General features: G+C 63.1%; 1 protein-coding gene across 3 annotated transcripts in view; it reads left to right on the top strand.

The window, feature by feature from the left end:
- PIP5K1C (phosphatidylinositol-4-phosphate 5-kinase type 1 gamma) overlaps positions 1–22,197 on the top strand; it is a 48,058-nt gene that overhangs the window by 10,732 nt on the left and 15,129 nt on the right. For all 3 annotated transcript variants that reach the window (XM_032883554.1, XM_032883556.1, XM_032883555.1), the window contains exons 2-8: positions 12,854–12,885; positions 14,134–14,226; positions 15,234–15,364; positions 16,065–16,182; positions 19,099–19,251; positions 20,427–20,726; positions 21,374–21,579. In XM_032883554.1, the coding sequence (XP_032739445.1) occupies positions 12,854–12,885; positions 14,134–14,226; positions 15,234–15,364; positions 16,065–16,182; positions 19,099–19,251; positions 20,427–20,726; positions 21,374–21,579 (1,033 nt within the window). The remainder of the gene's footprint in view (positions 1–12,853; positions 12,886–14,133; positions 14,227–15,233; positions 15,365–16,064; positions 16,183–19,098; positions 19,252–20,426; positions 20,727–21,373; positions 21,580–22,197) is intronic.

The following is a 22,197-nucleotide window of genomic DNA, read 5'->3' as shown; positions in this document are numbered from 1 at the left end:
GCCCGTCAGCTCGTTATTGCACGCTTACTGTCTGCCCGGCCTGGAGGGAAGCCCATCGCCAGTGGAGCCCAGAAGGAGCACAGGAAGAGGCCGGCGCTGGGTGGGCGAGGGTCCCTACCCTGTCCCGGTCTCCTGAGCCATGTGGGTGGCGCGGATACTCATTCAGGAACCAGATCGGACTCCAGCCCCGGCCTGGCCTCCAGTCGGAGCACCGGCCAAGGTGGATCCCAGGCTTGCCTCCAGGAAGCCCCCAGTCTGGGAAGGGCTGGAGACAGACCCTTGTCGTAACCAGCTACACGTGGGTCCTTGCAGTGACAGTGGCAGCAAGGCCTGTCCCATTCCTGTCCTCATCTCTCCTTACTCTGCTCCAAGCCCATGGGCCTCTGTACTGATTCCCCAACTCAGCAGGCATGGTCCTGCCCCAGGGCTTTTACACTGGCTCTTCCTTCTGCCTGGGAGGCTCTGCTGGCTCTAGTATGGCGGGTCTTTCCCCATCTCCTTCCCTCCATGTGCTTGGGGCTCAGGTGGGAGCCTGATTGCCCGGAATCACATTCATCCAGTCCCACTGTTTCCTGGATAAACTCAGGCCAGTGACCTGGCTGGCCTCTTGGAGCCCCGGCTTCCACTTCTGTTAAATGTAGGCAGCCATAGTGCCAACCTCACGTGGCCGTAGGGAGGGTTTGATGAACCACAGGGGGACCAGACTGGGCTGAACTCTTCGTTACCATGTCCACGTCCCTACTACTTCCTAGCCGGTTGCTGGAGGTGACAGGAGCATCCCATTTGGTGGCTCAGTGCTCAGAGACACAAAGCAGGCTGTGCCCAAAGGCACCTGCTCCCCCATTTGCCTCCTAAGCCGAGCCCTTAGTGCCCTGGGCCCAGACCTTGTGACGCCCAGCGTCAGCACCGGGGAGAAGGGAACAGGTGCTGGTGGCCCAGCACCGTGCTGGGCACAGGCCTGCCTGAGCCGTAGCAGGGAAGCAAGTTGTGACTCTTGCATCAGGAGGCGCCTGGCCTCTAAGAGAGCAGCCACTGCAGGTCCAAAGGAATAAAGAGAAGACTTGAACTGACCCGGGGTAGGAGTTACCATGGGAATGGAGATTGGCTCAGGGAGCCAGCTTCAGCCAGGCGTGTGGGGAGGATCTGTCTGAGGAGGACACTTTTGATCTGGACCTGAATGCTGAGATGGGGAAGAGCACCCCAACGAGAGAAGTGTGTGCAAAGGCCCTGGGGCAGGGCTGTGCCTGGTGCATGTGAGAAACCGTGAGGAAGCCATGTGGCAGGAGTGCAGTAAGGGGAGGAAACGTGGAGGGGAGGGCAAGGAGGGCTTCCGTGTAGACATCCCCCAACCCACTGTCCTCATCTGTACTCAGGAGCCATGGGGAAACCCCAAGTTTATCAGGTAGTAATTGCTCTGAAACAAATTACCCCAAAATGCAGTGGCTTTAGACACATTTAGTATCTCACAGCATCTGTGTGTCTGGAACCGGGGGGCTCTGGTGTGGGGTCTCTGATCATGGTGTCTGTGTGTCCAGAGCCGGGGGTGGCCGAGCTGGGGGCTCCGGTGCAGAGTCTCTGATCACGGCGTCTCTGTGTCCGGAGCGGGGGGTGGCCGAGCTGGAGGGCACTGGTGCGGGGTTTCCAATCATGGTGTCTGTGTGTCTGGAGCTGGGGGGCTCTAGTGTGGGGTCTCAGATCACGGCATCTGTGTGTCCGGAGCCAGGGGTGGCCGAGCTAGGGGGCTCCAGAATAGGGTCTCCGATCATGGTGTCTGTGTGTCCGGAGCCGAGGGTGGCCGAGCTGGGGAGCTCCAGTGCGGGGTCTCCGATCACGGTGTCTGTGTGTCCAGAGCCAGGGGCCTCCAGTGCGGGGTCTCTAATCAGGCTGCAGACAAGCCTCCTGCTTCATCTGAAGGCTCGACCGGGGCTGGAGGAGCCGCTCCTGAGCTGCTCCCTCATGTTGCAGGTGGCAGGTGGCCTCGGTTTCCCAGGCTACTTACCTGTCTCCAGAGCAGTGTGGCCACATGTCCCCTGGTGCACAGTCCAAGAACAAGGGGACGCGGCAGTGTCTGACCCGTGTTGGGACTCACACGCTCTCGCTTCTACCATACCCTGTTGTTGACACCCATGGCTGCTGCAGAAACACGTGGATGCCAGGGGCCCGGGCCCACTGGAGCCCGACATGGAGGCTGCTCCCCCCCCACCATGGGCAGCTCACTTGGCTTCAGAGCCTCCCTCTCTCAGCTGCAGAGCGGGGCCGGTGTGGCCCTCTCCCCGCAGGCACGAGCCAGAGCTCGAGTTGAGCTGTCAGTGCATGCCTGATGCAGAGCGACCCTCGAGGTGCGGGGGCTCCTGTGGTAATCCCGGAGCCTGGCGGGCACCGGGGGCCTGGTTCTAGCTTGGCTTGTGTCCACATCCTGGCCCTGCCCCGCCCAGCCTCCGTGTAAAACAGATCTGGCCCCCTAGGATTCTGGAAGCCTAGACCCACCGTGCTGGGGAGACTGGCCCATGCTGGGAAATTATTGCCAGGTCAGAAGAATGCCCAGGTCCCCACCGTCCGCCTAGAGCCCGCCCAGCAGACACCTGCACAGGTGACAAGACCCAGGCCGAGGGGCTTCTATCTGAGCAGTCCTGGCTTGCCTCACTGGCTCCTGGCATTTTAGAATTCAAGTGCAGTGTTGCAGCCCAGCCCTGGCTTCCGGGGAGTAAAAATATATCTGGGAAGAAAACTGGGCCAAGAAACCTCACACGTTGGTCCTGAGACAGCGCGTGCTCTTCCGTCGGGCACCTCCTGGGGGCGGGGCTCGCGCCAGGGGCGCTCCTGCCCTCGGTGCTCAGATCTGCTCATCCACAGGCCCCGCTTCCGGTGGAGGTCTGCGGTGGCATGTCCAGGTCGGCTGCCCCGTGTCCCCTTGAGGAGCCCCGCCCCTATGCCTCGGCAGGGTGCCACCGGCTCCAGGGATGGGTGGGGACCCAGGCCTCAGGCTCCTGACCTGCAGGCCCTGCCTGGGGACTTGACAGGGGACAGGCAGGCGCCCGCCTGGGAGGACAGCAGCACGGATAGGTGCGGGGACAGTCCTCAGGCCCCCAGGCGTAGCCAGACTTGAAGCTCACCACGCGTCTTAGGTCAGGGCTCGCAGGCTTTCTGCAAAGGGCCAGATGGTTTCACTTCTAAGGGTTCGGTTCTGTCGTCCTTGTGCAGAAGCTGCTGTAGATATTCCCGCGTGAGTGGGCGTGGCCGCGTGTCAATAAAACTTTATTTATAAAACAGACGGTGGGTTTGGTCTGCAGGGCACAGTTGGCTGGCCTGAGTTATCTCAACAGATATCCCTTCCACTCTCTCAAATAAAATCTGAGCCTGGGTGGCTCAGTCAGTTAAGTGTCTGCCTTGGGCTCAGGTCCTGCTCTCAGCTCCTGGGATGAAGTCCCTACGGCATCCGGCTCTGCTCTGTGGGGATCCTGCTTCTCTCTCTCCCTCTTCCTTTGCCCCTCCCCCTGCTCATGCTTTCTCGCTTTTACTCTCAATAAATCTTTGTCTCAAATGAATACATAAAATTTTAAAAAAACGGTTCTCTCCACACACACCTTTGTTCTTCCAGCAGGGCGGGGCCGCCGTCCCAACAGAAAACAGCGTAACCCGCTTCCTCTGAGCCTCAGCCTCCCCTCTGAGAAAAGTGATGGGAGGCGTTGCCCAGGACAGGCCTGGTAGGAAGCTCATGGCCTTGCTGGGCCCCCAGCCCCTCATCAGGCGTCCAGCTCGGGGAGCACGTGAGAGCTCCGTTCCCCCTGCTCTCCCCTGAGGCTCCCAGCGGTGCTTGCCCTCCGCCTCCTCCTCGAAGCCCTCCAGGGTTTCTTACTCTGCGGTGCACACTGAGGTTGGCTTTGTGCAAGGGAGCCGGTAGGGGAGTCACTGAGGGAGATGGGTGTGGGGGGGAGTGGCCCGTCCTCCGGACCTCGGAGTCTCGGTGACACTGACAGAGTGACGGCTGCTGCCACCGGTTGGCTGAAGGTGGTGCCGGCTCGGGGAGCGCACAGCCCGGAGTGTCTGTGCCTGGGGCAGGGTGCAAGGGAGAGTGGTGCGGAGCTCTCCTGCTGGGTCCAGTACACAGGGTGAGGGGGGGGGTCACACGGTGACCTGATGGCTGCAGGGGACAGTGAACAGTGTCAGGAAGGAATTACAAATTTTCCCCGGGCGGTGTGCTTGGGAGCACAGTCGGGAGCCGCAGCTGGTCCCTGAGGGTCAGGGAGAGCCACAGGAGGGCTTTGCGAGGAAGTTTCTGGTCGCTCATGAGGACAGGTCAGCTCGGGTGGCCTTGAGCCAACCTGGGGGCCAGCCCTTGCCGGTAGAGAGGGTCTGCAGGGCCTCGGGTGCAGGCTCTGCCGCCTTGAATGGGCCCAGCCCTCTGAGCCTCAGTCCCCCCAGCTGGACAGTAGGCCAGGGAGCGCTGCCTCCCGGGAGGGTGAGAGGTTGGGGGTGCGGCTTTTGGGGCAGCAGCCCAGCCCTGGGAATGTGTACACGCTGTCGCTCCGCCATGGGGGGCTGCAGACAAAAGCCGAAGTAGACAGGCTAGTACGCTTGGATACGTTTGTATCGTGACATGTTTTATTACCTAGGGACTACCGACCCCCGCGTCATCCCTGCCCCCCATCCCCCCCGCAGTGGCTCCGGAGTCCGTCCCCGGCACTGCGGACACAGGGCTGGGTCATTCTGGGGGGGGGGCGTCCCGAGTACACTGGGGGCTGAGTGGCATTCTGGGCCCCACGCCCTCCATGCCAGGAGCCCCCCTAGTGTGACAACCATGGACGTCCCCAGATGGGGCAGGACTGCCCTGGGTGAGAGCCGCCTTTATGTCACTCCCCCTCCCCGGTCACTGTCCCTGCCTCTGCTGGACCCCCTCTGGTCCTTCACAGGAGATACTGGCCAATCTGTTTAACCTGCTGGTGACTTTTACAGGATGCTATGCTTTTCCCGGTGCTGGAATCTGTTACTCAGCAGACAGACCCTCCGTAGCGCTTTGTCCCCGCGGCAGGGCCCGGCCAGCAGGAGGGGTTCTCAGTTCGCAATGAGCTAGTGAGGGAGGACGGGAACGAACAGAATATTCTTTGGGAAGCTGGTTATTAGGGAAAATTTCTAATTCCTTCCCGACACCGTTCACTGTTCCCCGGGGGCTCAGAGTGAAAATGCAAACCCGTGGGAGGGGAAGACCATGCGAGAGGAAGAGAACAGCTCTGCAAGTCCCAAAGCCTTGGTCTGAGTCTGCTCTCTCTCACGAAGCTCTCGGCTGTTGCCTAGTCCCGCCGCTGCGAGGCCCCATATGGCTGCAAGGCCCCATGCGGCCGCTGTTCTCCTAGGGCTGGGGGCTCAGAGCCGGGATGGGTTTCCCTCATGCGCTGGGCACGGGGGAGCTGGGGAGCCGCGTTTCCCCACGGTGTGTCCAGTCCTTGACAGAGACGTGGATCGGGGACATCCCACATGCAGGACACTGTTTTCTGCACTTGCCACCTCCATGCACCATCCGGCGTGTGTGCCCTGCCATGGGCATCTGGTCACTTCTGGGTGTCCCTCCTCCGCAGCCCCTGCCCTGGTGAAGGGCCCACTGTGCGCCTGACCCGGCCTCGGGCTTTGTGTCTTCCCCAGTCCTCCCCTCTTGAGCCGGGGATCTCCTCGTCCTGGCTGTCACCCCGCTGGGGTCTTTCCCAAATGCATGCCCACCTCTCCATCCCACTGTCCCCCGCCCAGCTCCACGCGACCTGTGGTTGCTGCGCTCGGACCATGTGCCAGGATTGGGTCCGGATGTGGGGAAGTAGCGTCAGCAAGACGGTCCTGGTCTCTGCCTACTTGGTAAAGAGCAAGGCAGGATAGCAGCCAGCTTCAGACAGTGACCCGTGTCAGGAATAAGAAAGACAGGTGTGGCAGAGGGTGGGAGGGGGTGAGGGGTGGGAGGGAACAGCCCCTCCAGGAGGCCGTACTCAGCTGAGACCTGAGTGACGGAGGACAGCAGCCAGCGGCAGGGAGATGGAGGGATAGGATAGCGCCTTCCGGGCAGAGGGCACGGTCAGCACAAAGGCCCTGAGGCGGCTGTGCCCGGTGAATGCAGGGATCCCGTGACAGCGCCTCGCACCTCCCAGTTCCGTGTCGGCCGCTGTTGCCCACATGTTCACCCACATTCCTCAGGCAGAAACTCAAGAAACGCGTTTCTCCTAAGTTTGAAAACACCTGGCCGCACAGGTCAAAATTCACCTTTAACCTGGGGGGAAAAGAGGGGCGCCTGGGTGGCTCCGTGGGTTAAGCCTCTGCCTTCGGCTCAGGTCATGGTCTCAGGGTCCTGGGATCGAGCCCCACATCGGGCTCTCTGCTCAGCAGGGAGCCTGCTTCCTCCTCTCTCTCTGCCTGCCTCTCTGCCTGCTTGTGATCTTCGTCTGTCAAATAAATAAATAAATAAATAAATAAAATCTTTAAAAAAAAGAAAATAGTGTTTTAACCTGGGGGAAAAGACTGCGTGAGGAAAATTTCCAGCTGTTTAGAGAAGCTGAAAGAACGGGCGGGGGGCGGGGGGCACCCACTGCAAACCGCCCGGAGCCTAGCGTCGGCATTGTGCTGTGTTTACGTGATGCACCCCCTTACCTCCCTCCGTGCACCCGGACCCCCACACCCCTCCCCGCTCAGGGGATTCGGTGCCCCTGGGGGACGTGTGTTCCTGGGGAAGGGCCATCAACATTGGGCAGATGAAAATTCACCCGAGCGTGAAACCAGGGAGAGGCCGCGTGAAGAGCAGGGGTGGCTGCAAAGGGCAGGAACTCCCAAACGCCGCCCCCCCGGCACTCGTGCCGCGGCCTGCTCTGCTGGGGTTTGTGCCGACGGTTGGCCCTTCGGTTCCCCTGGACTTTCTAGAAGGATCTCCGTCCCGTCTCTCTTTCCTTGTCCTACCGTGCTGGCCGGCATCCCCATGGAGCGGCAGCTCCTGGCCGCACCCCTCCCCTTGCCGCGAACGTTGCGTTTTTGTCGTGGGTTTTCACTTTATTCTATGTTTTCAAGTAAAGCGGCTCTTCTCCCTCATCCGCCCGTTTCTGTTTTCTAGTTTCTAATCGTTTTCGTACGTGAAACTCGGGTTGCATTTTGCCGAAGGCTTTCTGGATTCTGAGCTGGGATCGTAGGGCTTTTCACTTTCGACCCGGGTGAGTGTCTTCAAACCCCCGTTTCGCGGCCTCTAGGATGATGGCCGCAGAGTAAGATCGCGACGTCAGGTGGCGTCTGGCCCCGCTGGCCTCTGTGCGGGGGACGGCGTGACCTGGGCCGCTTGGCGCTCGCTTGCAGCACTGCCTGCCAGAGGGTTGGGGTCCGGAGAACGTTCCGGTTGGCGCACATCGTTCACGGGGCGGTGGTTTTGCAACTGAAGGGACTCATTTCTGAGATGCGGTCACATAACCGTAAAACTCACTCTCCCGGGGCTCCCGGGTGGCTCAGTCGGTTGAGCATCCGACTCCTGATTTGGCTCAGGTCAAGATCTCAGGGACGTGGGATCGAGCCCCACGTGGGGCTCCACAGTCAGCGGGGGTCCCCTTGAGGGTCTCCACAGGAGGGTCTCCCCTCCCACAGCTCATGCACACTCTTGTTCTCTTTTTCTCCAAAATAAATAAATTCACCCTCTTAAAGGACACGATTCCGTGGGTGCTGCTGCATTTGCTATGTTGTGCCGTCACTACTGTCTAGTTCCAGAACATTCCGTCACCCAAGAGGACCCCGTCCCCATCAGCCCATTCCTGTCCCCCAGCCCGCCCTTCCCGTCCGTGGAGGAGCCTGGTCTGGGCGTGTCACGCGTGGACTCACACCCGGTGTGACCGTCTGCGTCTGATTCCCACCCTGAGTGTTGTGGGCTCGGGGTCCGTCCCGGGACAGCACGGGGGGTGGGGGAGCACCTCATTATTTGTAAGATGCAACAGTCTAGCGTTTGAATATATTTAAAGCTTTTTTGAATGTAAGGCATCGAAGTTGGATGGAGGAGTTCAAGTTCTATTTCTTTTTTCCGTCCCCAAAGAAGCCCTTGGCAGTAGATCCCCATATCCCTTCTAGAAACGCTCTCCGCGTGTCAGTGGGATGCCTGCATCCGTCAGCCGTGGCCGCACCACAGACCGCCCAGAGCTCAGTGCCGGAGAAGACGGCTGCGAGTCTGCTTGGGATCATGTCCCTGGGCCAGCCACTCCCGGACTCGGTCACGCAGCCGTGGTCAGCAGGCCGCCTGGGACCCAGGAGGCTCCCGCACCCTGGTCCCAGCCCTCAGCTGGGGGCGGCCTGCCTCTCCACGCGGGGTCTCCAGTCTCTGGGCGCCGGGGGCTCCAGGCTTGTAGAGGGCAGAATCGGAGGCCACCGGCCTTCCCTGCGCCCCACAGTTCCTTCCGGGGCACAGAGTCTCTTGTGGCTGCAGAGAACCGGCCGTCCTCACCTGGCCCCGGGAGCCTTTCTTCCTGTTCAGAGAGAGGATTTGCAAGTGTGACTCATGAGCATCCTGGTGGGCCGAGGCTGCCCAGGGCTGAGGGTTGGCACTGCCCCCCAGGGTTCCCAGCCTCCCCACACCCTCCCTGCGGGGCCCTGCTCTGGAGGCCTGTGCCACGGGAGGCCCCAGGCAGCCCGATGGTTCCAGCTGATCAGCTACGTGTGTGTGGCTGGGCCTCAGCACCACTTCGTGGCTTCTCGGGGCTGCTGGCCCTGCCTGCCTTGTCCTTGTGCTCTCTCGGTGGCTCTGAGTCATGCAGAGCCGGCACCCTTCCTGGGCAGGAGGGGCACAGCCCCTGCATGGAGCCGCTAGACCTCATGCCTGCCCACCTGCTGCCCGTGTCCGGCAGAGACTGCGCTCAGAGAGCTCTGAAGGTGTGTGTTGGGGGTGACTGAGCAGACCAGGTCTCCCTTTGGTGGGAGGTACATAACACAGAGGTACTGGGTGCTGCTGTGTGTCTGGGAGACAGAGAAGGCCAGGGAGGTGAGGAGAGTGACCTCAGAGGGGCTGTTTTGGGCGAAGTGGTTGGGGGACAGCTCGAAGGGGGGGTAACATTTGAGCCAGGTCTTGGATGAAGCAAGTTAGCAAACCCTACAAGTGTCTTGGGAGTGGTGTTTGGGGGAGGGGCAAACTGTGCAAAGGCCCTGGGGTAGGACACAGGCATGTCAGAGGAAGGGTGAGGAGGCCTGTATGGCTGGAGTAGAGTTGGGGAGAGGGAGGAGTGGAGGGCAGGGGAAGAGATGAGACAGGTCACACAGGGCTTGGGGACCCCAGGGAGGACTTGGTGTTTTGCCCCAGGGTGGTGGGAGCCCTAGAGGGTTGTGGGCAAGCGAGGGAGGGACCTGACTCGGGTGCTCACGGGTGCCCTCTTGTGGCCAGTGCAGGGAAGATGGCCTGGGGGCAAGGGCTGGACTGGAGACCAGGGGAGAGGAAAGGGTGTCTGTCTGTCCATCCATCTGTCAGTCAGTCAACAAACATTAGTAGGTACCTGCTCAGGGCAGGCCAAGCCCTGAGAGAGGAGGCCTCCTGCCGGGGGTTGGTGTCATTTTTGCCCGGAAGGACAGGACACGGTCTGCAGGGTAGGGCAGTGATCTGACGGTGGCGAGGGATGGTGGGCTAGGGAGAGGGGGCCCAGCTTGGGAGCCCTACCCTTGCTTACCCACGGGGGCACAGAAGAGACCAGAGGAAAGCTGCTCAGAGAGGTGGAGGGACTTGCTGACGTCGCACAGTGGTGGGCCCCGCAGGGGCTAGCTCAGGGGTTAGGGAGTGGGGGAAGCAGGGGGTCACCCCCTCACCCCGAACTCTCTGGGCCCTGGCCGCCTCCTGCCTTCCACCCGGTGGCTGGGAAGCCATGTCCTGGGGCAGGTCTTGGCCCAGCCTGGCACTCTCTCCCTCCCCAGGCTATTTTTAAAACTTAATTTCCTCAAAATGGGGTGGCTCATTCGGAAGAGAATGGGTCTTGTCTCGGGCTGGGAGGAGCTCGACGTTGTCTGCCGTGCCTGGCCTGGCTGGTGGGAGCACGGGGCTGGGCCACGGGGCTTCCCCAGCCCACCTGCCCAGAGCAGACCTCTGAAGGTGCACAAAACCCTCGAGGGCTCGGGGGTGTTGGAGGGAGCAGCGGGGGTGCTTGCAGGCATCAGGCTGTGGTGGGGCACACGGACCCCCACCCCGACCCTAGGCCGGCGTGTAGCCTTGCCATGGTCCCTGCTGGTGTGGGTCCTGGACACCCCAGGTGGGAGGGCGCGTCTCTCCCTTGCCAGAATGTGGATCGGGCAGGAGGAGTGTGGCCGTCGTGGGGCCCCTGGGTATGAAGCAGGTGACCCTGAGGCATCCCCAGGTGAGGCCAACCCAGGCAGGACTTCATGGTGTGGCCTGGACGTGCAGGGGAGTCGCCAGGCCGCCCCAACAAGCTGGGAGAACTCAGGGGCAGGTGGAGTCGTTTGGGGGGGGCCTGGACTGCCAGGGCAGAGAGCCCCAGGGTCAAGGGCTGGGGGCCGCAGAGGTCACAGGTGGGCACGGTTGGGTGGGCTCCAGGGCTCAGAGGCCCCAGGCTGGCCAGGAAGGGGAGGGGACTGCAGGGGCCCCCAAGCCATGTCCAGAATGTTCTGCGTGCTCTACCTCTGGCCTCATTCCTTCTCTCTTCCTCCTCCCCCCACACCCTAGATGTAAAACCAACAAATAACAAGTCCACTTTCTAGCACCTTCCGCGGCCTGCTTGTCTTTGGCCAAGCCTCAGGATGGGCCCAGGTTCATTCCTGAGTCCAGGGCGCCCAGGCTGGGAAGTCCCACACCCACACTGGCCTGCGGATGGGCGCTTGGGACCTTGGGCAAGTGACCAGCCTTGGTCTGTCGGCTTCGACCTCTGGCTAGGGTGGCCCCTGGTGGCCCCTGGGACCGTGACCCTGGCATCGGCCAGTCACCCACCCAGCCTGTTCCTCTGGACCATCGCCGGCATCTGGGTGAGGCCCAGGGCAGTGGTAGTTATGGCTGAAAGAGGACACCCGTCCCCCACCCTGCCTGCCCCAGGCTTACCCCAGGTTGAGGGTCCTCTTGGGTTCATTTTTTCCATAAGTATCATTCATAAACCATAATTCATACTTTTAAGCTTACAGTTTAGTTTTTAGTGTATTCACAATGAGGTGCAGCTGACCACACTGATTCTAGAACATTCTCATCCCCCAAAGGAAACCCCGTTCCCATCAGCAGTCACTCCCCTGTCCCCAGCCTCTGGCCCGACCTGGTGTTAGAAGTGGAGTGGGCCCCTCCTGTGCTGGGCTGAGACCTGCCCCTGGGTGCCTCACCCAGTGTCCACGCGGGGTCCTCAGGCCTCGTCCCTCCCCACCGGCTCCACTCCCTGCCAGCCTCGTCCACCCCCTACTGGCGGGATGACGCCCCGCCTTGTGTCCAGCCTGGCCCTGCCCTGAGCTCTGGACTTGGGGGTCGGGCTGGTCCCGGAGGTCTCACACAGCTCAGCCGCGGGCACCTGACCGTCCCCACACCTGCTCCCGTCTCTACGCTCGTCTCACTGAGGCCGCCCTGCCCTGTTCATCGCTTCAGAGCCGTGGGGTTCTGGGCTCGCTGGTTTCTTCACTTTGCCTCCAGTGAGCAGAGCCCGTCCGCCCTAGCTTCCCGCCTGCCGGAATCTGCCCACCCCTCTCTCTTCTGCCTCCACCTGGCCCAGCCCATCGTCTCCCACCCGGACCAGAACCGCCAGAACCTTCCCTCCACCCTGGTTCCCCGCTTCTGCCTTTGCCCTCCGCCCCCAACCCCGCCCTGTCCATCTTCCCCGCAGCGGCCACCAGAGGGCGCCCGCGAGCAGTTGAGGCAGGTCCTTCCCTTCTCTGGCCACAGCCCTCCAGGGCTCCCGCCTTCCTGGCGGAAAGGCCCAAATCCTCCCTTGGCGACCTGACCCCTCCTCCCAAGTCATCCTCCTGGCTCTCGCTCCGCCGTCTAGGCCCTTCTCCCGTCCCCTCTCTGACTGGGAGCCCTTGAGGGTGTCTGTCCTGGTTGCCCCCTACCTTCCTGCCAGCCTGACCCATGGTAGACCCCGAGTGTTACAAGCGTCTGTTCCAGCTGTGACAGATCAGCACAGCTGGGTCTGGAACCACACACGCTGACTAGCACACCCTAGAGGTCGCAGCCTCAAATGGTCTCACAGGCTGAAACCCTGGCGCGGGCAGGGCTGGTCCCCCCCCCCCCCCCCGCCCCGGGGTTCCAGGGAGACCCGGCTCCTACCTCCTCCAGGCCCACGCCCCCCCCACATCCTCCCTGCCGGCTGCGTGGGGTCTGCCGGTCCCTGGGACCCCCACCCTCTGCCTCCCTCTCGTGAGGACACCAGACCCCCTGGGAACCCTTGCCCCCCCCGCCCCGCACAAAGCCCGTTATCTGTGGGGAGCGGCCATCCGCACTCCTTGAACAGATAGTCCTCAGCAGAAGCCCGCATGCCCAGCGAGGACACTAAGGCTCAGAGAGGTCAGTGGGGGGCCTCGTGGGGGGCCGGGATGGGAGGGAAGGGTCCGGAGAGACAAACGTGCCCGCACCCTCACTGTGAGCCTCTCCCGTGGCGAGCAGCTCTGCCCCGGGACTGTGTGGGCAGGAACTGACCCCATGGGTTACCTGATATCCCCGCGGCCTGAGTGCGGAGCTCCCACCCGCGGTGTAGACAGCAGTGTGTCGGTTCAGCCAGTCGCTTGCCGCTGGGGACCTGATGTCTTCGGGGTCGGTGCCCACTTCCCGCCTTGCGTCCACACGTCCCTCTGTAGGGGCGCGGGGAGCAGAGCGAGGCCGTGGGCACCTGCGTGCAGCGAAGGCAGGGCAGGCTGCCCCTTCTCCGGGCTGAAGCCCCTCCCTTCTCTCCCGCAGGCTTGGCCCAGAAGAAGGTGGCCCCCACGGAGGTGAGTGTGCTGTGGCTCTGGGCAGTTCACTGGGCCTCCCTGGGCCCCTCCCTCAGTCCGGCCGGCATCTTGAGTTTCAGGGAGGGGAGCGGGTGGGACCTGGCCCAGACAGCCAGGGACAGAGGGACAGGAGACCCGGGGCGGAGAGGTAGGAAGGAAGCGGGACAAGTGTGTGCCCTGGGCTGCCCTCGCTCGGGGGTAGCGTGGGTGGGGGTCAGCACTGTCCCTGGTGCTGAAAGGAGCCTGTGGGAGCGTGTCTGAGTCCCGCGTTCCTGGAGCCGCCCAGGTGTGGCACGCCGGGGCCCTAGCCCTCCATGTCCCCTAGATAGCACCTGGCACGTGGGGTCCTTGTGGGGAGGTCTTTCCTGGAGGGAGCCGCTACAGGGCAGTGGGGAGCCGGTGAGGGTGTGCGCCTTCCCATCGCTGAGGAGAGCCCACCCCCTGGTGGCCGGTGTGCGGAACACAGGCGGTGGAGCTGAGGGGTGAAGGTGGGGGAGGGGGCATTAGTGGGGCTGCCCAGACCCTGGCGTGGGGCAGCCGGGCTGTGTGGGGGCTGTGTGGGTCGGGCGGGTCTGAGCACTGTCAGCTGGAGGCCGGACAGGCAGCATGGGCCCCGTGGATGGCGGCAGGTGCAGGGGGGATGTCAACGTCTGTGACAGTCCAGCCTCTGGACTGGAGGGGCACCAGCTCCCTCTGCTGGCCAGCCCGGGCCTTGAGCCTGGGCCCCTGCCACCCCTCTCTGGGGAGTCGCTCACACACAGCCTCGTCATGCCTGCCATGGCTGTCCCCGTGTAGAAGGCCCAGGCCAGTGGGACCTCTCCCCGCAATTCACAGTCATTCCAGCCCAGGGGTCTCAGCCCTAGGGGACACTGTGATGTCTGGGGACATCTGTGGTTGTTGGGATGGGGAAGGCTGCCCTGAGGGGTGGGGCCGTCAGGATTGACCCGGCCCAGAGCCAGCAGTGCCGGGAGCCCCTGAAGCCAGGCTGCTGCCCCCATGCACGCGGAAGGGCTGGGGTTGCCGATCTTCCTGCTTTTCTCGAGGAGCTGGAAGTTGCCGGTCTGGGTGTGGGCCCTTCTGGATGTGCAGGGTTGGGCGGTGTGGCCCCTGCTGGTGACAGCCCGCCCACAGCAGCCTCTGCACCACATGCCTGGTGAGGACACTGACTCAGCCCGTCTGGTCAGGATTTCCAGGGTACACTGGCCTGGTGGCGCCTCCTTTGCTGATTTCCTGCTTCCTCTTCCCCAGGCCCCACTGATGACTGGACAGCCGGGTCCTGGCCACGGGAAGAAGCTGGGTCATCGGGGTGTGGATGCCTCTGGTGAAACCACCTATAAGAAGGTTCCCCTCTGCCCTCAGCTGGTTGGGGGGGACTCCCAGCCGTCCCGGGGACCCCACACAGGGTCAGGGATGCTCCGTGCCCGTGTCCGGGTCCGGCTGGAGGCAGATGCTCTCAGAACAGGCCCCTCCACGCAGGCCCCTGGTCCCGGTGAGGTCCTTGCTGCCTGTCACGGATATCACAGGCGTCGCCGGCAGCCCTGTCCGAGCCCCCGGCCCCTCTGGGCCTCCCGGCTTGTCTGGGGAAGGGGGAAATGTAGTTCTTCCTTCCCCCGGAAAGCGAGGCTGAGCTGATGGGAAGCTCGTGTGAGGCCAGGCCAGGCGGGGCCCGGGGAGCACTCCTAACGGAGCAGCCGGCCGAGAGGTCATGAGGGCAGCATGAAGTTTGATGGTTTCTAGCGTGTTCTCAGTGTGTCCAGCTGTCACCACAGTCAGTTCCAGAAGATTTCCAGGAGCCCAGATTCACACCCTGTCCCCATGACCTGTTGCTCCCTTCCCCTCCTTCCCAAGTCCGGGCCGACTTCAGCCCAGGCGCCTAGGCCACATAACGCCAGCAGCCCCGGATGGCCTGTACCGCCATCTCCACACCCAACTGTGGGTGGGGAAACTGAGGCACAGAGCAGCAGTGTTGCTGGCCCAGCGCAACGATGCTAATCACCGGGAGAGTGGGTATAAGGAACCCGGGTTGCAGACATGAAGTCTGGGTGTCATCGTGTACACTTATGTGCCCCCCCCCCAAGAAAATCCTGACAGTAGACCCCAGCTGAGTTGGAACAGTTTTGAGAAGTTGGAACCTTCTAGAACCTTGATGGGAAACAGGCCTTGGGGCCGCATGAGGTGGTATTGTAGTCTCAACCAGGCCACCTCCTTGCTGTGTGGTCGTGTGAGCTCAGGGACAGCCCAGAGGTCAGCGCGTCTGTGACACGTACTGGGCAGGGGCCCTGATCTCCTGCCCTGGGGTCTGTCACCCTGGGGGCCGTGGGTCTTGATGCAGTGAGGTTTTCCCGCAGACCACCTCGTCCACCCTGAAGGGAGCCATCCAGCTGGGCATCGGCTATACCGTGGGCAACCTGAGCTCCAAGCCGGAGCGCGACGTGCTCATGCAGGACTTCTACGTCGTGGAGAGCATCTTCTTCCCCAGGTAGGCCCTGGCCCCGTGCCGGGGAGCGACTGTCGGGTGCTCAGCAGCCCTGCTGCTCTCTGCGCTTCCTTCTCTGCGGGGAAGAGCTCGGGCCTCTCCTGCCGTCTTCTTGGCTTGGAGGTCAGACCCCGTATCAGTCATGCTCTAAGCTCTCTGCTGAATCAGAGAGATGCAGTGTAACAGCAATTTTAAGAAAACAGGAAAAGAAAACGTAAAGTTTCTTTTTCTCTCACATGAAGAACACTGCCGGGCGGTGCAGGGGTCTGAGGCGGCTCCCTGGTGTTGGGGTCCCCTGTCCCCTCTAGGGGCTCTTCCATTCTCACGTGCAGCTTTTCCAGCCAGTGTTGCCAGGTGTCTGCCTGGGATCCTGCCATCACACCTGCACTCCACCCACAGGAGGGAAAGGAGACTGGGAGCACAGGACCTCTGGGGCAGGACCTGGAAATGACATGTGTTGTTTCTGCCCCGCCCATGGCATTGGCTGAGCAGTCACAAGAGGCCGGCAGTGGACTTAGCACGGGAGGGAGTGGATACCGGGATGCTGCCGCAGACTGGCCATGCCCTTTGGCCCCAGGGGAGCTCTGTGCTGGTTGCTGGGTTGCACACTAGGGGAGGCCTCAGGCGCCGCCCTGGGCCCTGGCAGTGGGAGAGGTGCCCACAGCGTCCCTGTTCCTCACCAGCCTCCCTTCTTGCCCCACAGCGAAGGCAGCAACCTCACCCCCGCCCACCACTTCCAGGACTTCAGGTTCAAGACCTACGCCCCTGTTGCCTTCCGCTATTTCCGGGAGCTCTTCGGGATCCGACCTGACGATTACTTGGTGAGAGCCATGGTCAGCCCGCTACTGCCGTGCCACAAGTTCCAAGAGACACGTGTGTCTGTTACCTCGTGGTTTCCGTGGGTCGGGAATTTGGGTGCAGCTCTGCCGGGTCCTTTGCCCAGCGTGGTGGTGGAGGCTAGGCTGGGGCCGGAGACTCAGAGGGACCAGCCTGGGGGATGGTCAGCTTCCAAGCCCACATCTTGGGGGACCCTGTTCCTCGCCCACTGACCGGGGCCTGTTCCTCAGAGCATGAGCGACAGGACTGTCCTGTCACCCCGGCCACATCACAGGTCCTGCCTCCCTTTGAGGGGAGGTAGGTCGTGGGGACCAGCTCAGCGTGTGCCCCCGGTTCTGGTGTGGTTTCAGTCTCTTAGATTAGAAAAATGGAAACCTAGGCCCTACCCTTTGATCTCACAACGCACGAGTGGGGCTCCTGGAAGTTACAGGGCGTGTGTAGACGGGGATCAGTCTGCACTTCCGTTGTTCGGCGACTGTCTTCTGGAAGCCTCTGCCCCTGCACGGGAGCAGGGCCTTAGCTGCCTGGTCTGCTCCGCCCGGTGCCCCCACCATCTGCCGTCCCTGGGGCCGTGGTCTTGCTGATTCTCACCGGCGGTGACTTGTTTCCCTGTGTGCTAGGACGTCCTCGGCTGCGTGCTCCCACTGGGTTCTTGGTCCACGGGAACCTGTGCCCTCAGCCGTGACCGTGGGGGACCAGCCCTCATTCCAGCCAGGGGTTCTCTAGCTGTCCAGCTGTCCCTTGCCAAGGTCAAGGTCCAGTCCTCGGACCACAGCGTCCGTGGCAGGCTCCATGGCTTCCCCCTCGGACCTTGCCTGTGGTCCTGCAACCTTATCGGAGGGAGAACAGCCTGATGGTTCTAGAGTGGAAGCGACCCTAGATTTGGGGTCTCAGGGGCAGAGCAAAGGTCCACGGCATTAGTCGTGCCAGCGACGGGATGGCCCGGGGCCCGTTAGCGGCGTGCAGACACCAGCTGGCGGGTGCTGGCCCCAGAGTGGACACACAGAGGCAGCCGAGGTCCTGTCTTGGCCTCGAGTGGGTGCTCAGCAGATGTCCTCTGTCCTCTTTAAGACCTGCCCTGCTGCTGTGATGGAGTGATGAGGCCCCGTGGAACCGAGAGGCCCTCCCATGGTAGGGCTGGGGAGCTCGGACGCGGCTGGATCGTCCCTGCCTGTCAGCTTTGCCCCCTCGGGGTTCCTGTGTCTTCCCGAGGGGCCCCCAGGGCCACGGGCACTGCCTTGGCTCTAGAGACTTCTGGGGCCACCGCCGCCATGGGTCCTGAGTTTCGTGGGGGCGTGCCCACTGTCCCTGTTTGTGAGAGCCCTGTGCTGTCCCATGTTAGCTTTAGCTGGGGAAGGCGGGGGGGTCGGGGGAGGGGGCATGGGTAGTCAGTCAACCTTGGGCCCCAGGTGCCCCCCTGGGCTCTGAGGGAGAAGGGGGCACATCTGGGGTCATCTGCCTGCGAGCCCACCCTGGCGGTTGGTGACCTGGCTGGAAGGTCCATGTGTGTCACCCCGGCCACCTGGGCCGTGTGAGGCCTGACCCCATGCATGGACCAGGGACACTCCCTGAGGGCAGCTGCTCTTAGCCACGTGGTTCTAGAACATTCTCTGCTCCTAGACTTCTGTACAAAGTGCACAATCCCCTTCCACCACTCGTTTCTCTCCGCACTTCCCCTCTCCTGCTAGCTGGGGTCGGCTGCAGTGCCTTTGGGGTAGCTGTGGGCTCCAGAGGCCATGGACACCAGCCCCCGTGGGGTCCCTGCCCACCCCTCGCTGCCGTCCTAGGAGCAGGTGGGAGGTGAGGAGGGAGAGCACGGGCAGCCTGGGTGTGGGCTTCTGTGATTCCGTGGGTATTGGTGGCTTGTGGCTGTGGGTGGGCAGGACTTGAGGCCCCCCTGGGAGAGGGGGCATCCCTGCTTCTCAGCTGTGTCCTCCCCCTCCCTGCCATCTGCCAGCCCCCATGTTACACTTCACCAAGCAGTGACTGTGGCAGGCTGGCACCCTCCACCCAATAGGGGACATGCTGTGGCCTCTTCCGTGCTGTACACCGGTGGTACTCAGGCCTTGGGGGGGGGGCTCAAGGGATAGAAACACACCACAGAAACCTTAGTCCTGAAAAACTCTTCATGGACTCACTTGCTGGGAAGGCCCAGGGAGAGCAGCCTGTAGGACCTAGCCTTCCAGCTGGGCTGGACACTGTCCCGGGTGCTGGGGACCCTCCGTGATCAGAATCCTTAGAAATCCCTGTGTCCAAGAATGTCCTGCCAATGGGGAGGATGTGTGGGGCTGCTGGGCAGCAAACCCGGAGGTGAAGCAGATGTCCGTGGGAAGAGAGGTAGGGGTGCCAGGTGCCAGAGGGCTGCGCTCCGAGACACAGGTTCCTCTTTTCTCTGCTGTTCTGGTGTGTGGCCTCCGTACTCAAGGTCACCTTCTGAGCCAGCATGGCAACTGGGGTTCCAGCTCTCACATCAGCATTCCAGATGGAAATAGATGGGATGGAGGGAAGGGCACAAACCCGAGGTGCACCAGCTCTAGTCCCCCACTTAGGGGGCCTTCCCTGAAGCCCCTCCTGAGCCTGAGTCGACGGCTATGGCCTCACCCAGCTGTGGGGGAGGTTGGGGAGGGAGTGTTGGCCAGATGTGTCAGTCCCCCAACATACCCGGGAGTCTGTTGCTCACAGGAGAGGGACTGGGCCCTAGGAGATCAGCACCCAGGCTGCCAGTCAGCCTGGGGTTCGAATCTGTGCTGTGTGGCCTCCGGCACATCAGTCTCCCTCTCTGAGCCTATTTCTTCATCTGTAAAAGGAGGCTGACACAGGGACCTGTTCCAGAGTTGTCCACTAGCCGCTGGGCCCGTGGGGTGTCAGCGACCCACCTGCCTACTCCCTGCCCCCCCCAGTACTCGCTGTGCAATGAGCCACTGATCGAGCTGTCCAACCCTGGTGCCAGCGGCTCCTTGTTCTACGTCACCAGCGACGACGAGTTCATCATCAAGACAGTGATGCACAAGGAGGCCGAGTTCCTGCAGAAGCTGCTACCCGGCTACTATATGGTGAGCCGCCCTTCCCCCGCCGCACTCTGGCATGCGGGGCCAGCAGTCCCCGGGGAACGCCCACCCTCCTCCTCCGGTCGGGAAGCCTTGCTGGGCCACTGAGCCTCGCCCTCAGGACCCCCTCACGCAGCCCCCCCGGACATGGCAGGCAGGAATGGCCATCCAGGCCCGCGGGGTCTTCCCTAGAGCCAGGTGGGGTGCGGGGGGCTGGGGGCTGGGCACACGCTCCTCCCTCGCTCCCCAGGCCCCCCCCCCCCCGCCAGCAGCCCTGAGTCACGGATGCCAGAAATCTTGTCTCGTGGGGCTCGTGGAGCTGGTGACTCAGGCGTGGGGGAGGGGGGCCGGGCCACCAGCTGGCGTGTCACAAAGGCCCAGCTGCTGGGGCACGTCCCGTTCCCCATGTGACTCACAAGTTGGAAGGGCTCCACAGACCCCCCGGTGGAGGTGGGTGCGGGAGCCAGGGTCCTGCTGCTGGCACGGGTGGGCTCCGCCTGAGTGCCCACCTGCCCTGCTGGGCCTTCCCGGGCAGCTCTGCGTGGACTGTGCGCCATCTGCGCCTGGGGGTCTCATCTGGGGCACAAGACGCTGGGGTGGGCCCCTGGCTCCCCTAGGTCGGGGGTTGGCAGGCTTCCCGTAAAGAGCCAATCAGCCTCTCCCATCCCAGCTCCGCCCGCTGCTGCATCGGGAGGGCCCTCGAGGGCCTCAAGGGAGCAGACTGGGGTGGCCCGGCGCCCGTGACCTTCACTTACTGACACTGAAATGTGAGCTTCACGGAAACCTCACCTCCCAAGACACTAGTTTTCTGTTCTTCGCCCCCAGTGGTTTATAACACAAAGCCGTTAGCTTGCGGCCGGCAGCGGGAGAACGAGTCTGTGTTTGGACTTGGCCTTCCCCCCGGAGTTTGCCGATCCTTGCCCTGGATGGCGCCCAGAGGCCGGGCCCCCCTGTCACCCCAGGGCGGGCAAGTGGGACAGCTGGCCTGGCCCTGGCACCTCAGCCGGGGGCCCTCCTGGAGCCTCTCGTCTGGGGGACACACAGATCCCGGCACACGTCTAGATGCTGGGAGGGCTGAGGGAGGGGCTGGCCCGGGGCCCAGGTGGTCAGGGCGGGCTTCCTGGGGGCGACTCCCTGGCCACCGCAGCTCTCCTCAGACCCTGCCCCTCCCCCGTCCCCAGAACCTCAACCAGAACCCGAGGACGCTGCTGCCCAAGTTCTACGGGCTGTACTGCGTGCAGTCAGGTGGCAAGAACATCCGCGTGGTGGTCATGAACAACATCCTGCCGCGGGTCGTCAAGATGCACCTCAAGTTTGACCTCAAGGGCTCCACGTACAAGCGGCGGGCCAGCAAGAAGGAGAAGGAGAAAACCATTCCCACCTACAAGGACCTGGACTTCATCCAGGACATGCCTGAGGGGCTGCTGCTCGACGCCGACACCTTCTCCGCGCTCGTCAAGACGCTGCAGCGGGACTGCCTGGTGAGGCCATGGGGCTCGCCTGTGCAGGGGGTGGGGGCGCGGGAGCGGGCCCTCAGCCTCCGAGACTCCCTGGTTCCCTCCGGGACACGGGGACGCTGGATGAGCCGCCGCCGCGTGAGCACCTGTCGGCGGGTCCTTGTGGTCTCCTCCACCCCTGCAGCCTGGGGGCATCGTGCCTGCTGCTCTAGAGATGGGGGCATCCCGGGCCTTCCAGAGCCTTCTGTGGCGTCCCTGGCCCTCGGCCCATCACCGCTGGCCCCCAGGCCTGTTTGAAAACCGTGCCCAATCTCCCCAGACGACCCCCCAGACCTCTCCGGACCTGCTTCCCTGTGTCCAGGTGTCAGGGCCCTTGGGGCCAGGAGGGGTCCCGGGCTCCCCAGCTGTCTCCGGGCAGGCTGGAGCTCTGACAGGAGGAAGGAAATGCCCAGTCCCGACTCTGAGAGGTGGTCTGCCAGGTGCCCTCTGCCCTGGGCATGGCCCAGCCCCGGCCCCCTTGGTCTCCTCACCACGCATGAAACGGGGGTCAGGACAGGCCCTCATGTGGCTGTGGGACGGGGCGGGCACAGACCCAGACGCAGCTTGGGACCACACGGAGCCGGATGTGGGAAGGGGATGGGGAGCGTGACCTCCTGACCCCCCTCCGGCAGGTGCTAGAGAGCTTCAAGATCATGGACTATAGTCTACTCCTGGGCGTGCACAACATCGACCAGCAGGAGCGCGAGCGGCAGGCCGAGGGTGCCCAGAGCAGCGCGGACGAGAAGCGGCCGCTGGGCCAGAAGGCGCTCTACTCCACGGCCATGGAGTCCATCCAGGGCGGGGCCGCGCGGGGCGAGGCCATCGAGTCTGACGACACGTAGGTGGCACGGGGCTTGGCGGGGCGGGAGACGGGTGGGAGTTGGGGGATCTGGCCAGGAGGGTGAGACCATCTGCGGCCAGTTCCTGGTCTGCGCTGGGACCCCACGGGGGTCTCACGGGTGGATGCACAGACACCTGGCTGTGTGATGACCAGAGCCTTCCAGATGAATCTGCCAGTGGATGAGGCCATTGGCCGTCTGTAGGGGGACACGGGCCCCTCCACATACTGGATCCCCGAGCGGGTTCAAACACCACTGTCTGCAGCAGAGCTGGAAAGGTGTTGAAGAAGGTCGTGGCGCTGGGGACCAGGGTGCCAGGCCCAGAGCCCCTGGGACAACAGGCTGCTGTGATGGAGGACGAGGTCGTAGGCTCAGAGACAGCGGGCTGACCCGGTCCTGCTGCGGGGGCTCAAGGTTTGGTGGGGAGACAGACTCATGGGTGCCCCACCCACCCTCCTGGCACTGTGGACTGTGGGGGACTGCTGGGAACCAGTCCGGGGTGGGGGGCCTGAAGGGGGAGGGGGCCTCACCCCCCATCATCAGCTGGGGAAGCAGGGGTTCGGAGGCAGAAGCAGATGTCCTGGTGCACAGCCGGGGGGGGGGGGGGGGGGGGGGGG

This window comes from Lontra canadensis, unplaced genomic scaffold, assembly GCF_010015895.1.
Source record: "Lontra canadensis isolate GAN:19392208 unplaced genomic scaffold, GSC_riverotter_1.0 scaffold88, whole genome shotgun sequence".
NCBI classification, from domain to species: domain Eukaryota; kingdom Metazoa; phylum Chordata; class Mammalia; order Carnivora; family Mustelidae; genus Lontra; species Lontra canadensis.
The sequence above is the reverse complement of the archived record's forward strand: the minus strand, read 5'-3'. Positions and strand labels throughout refer to the sequence as shown.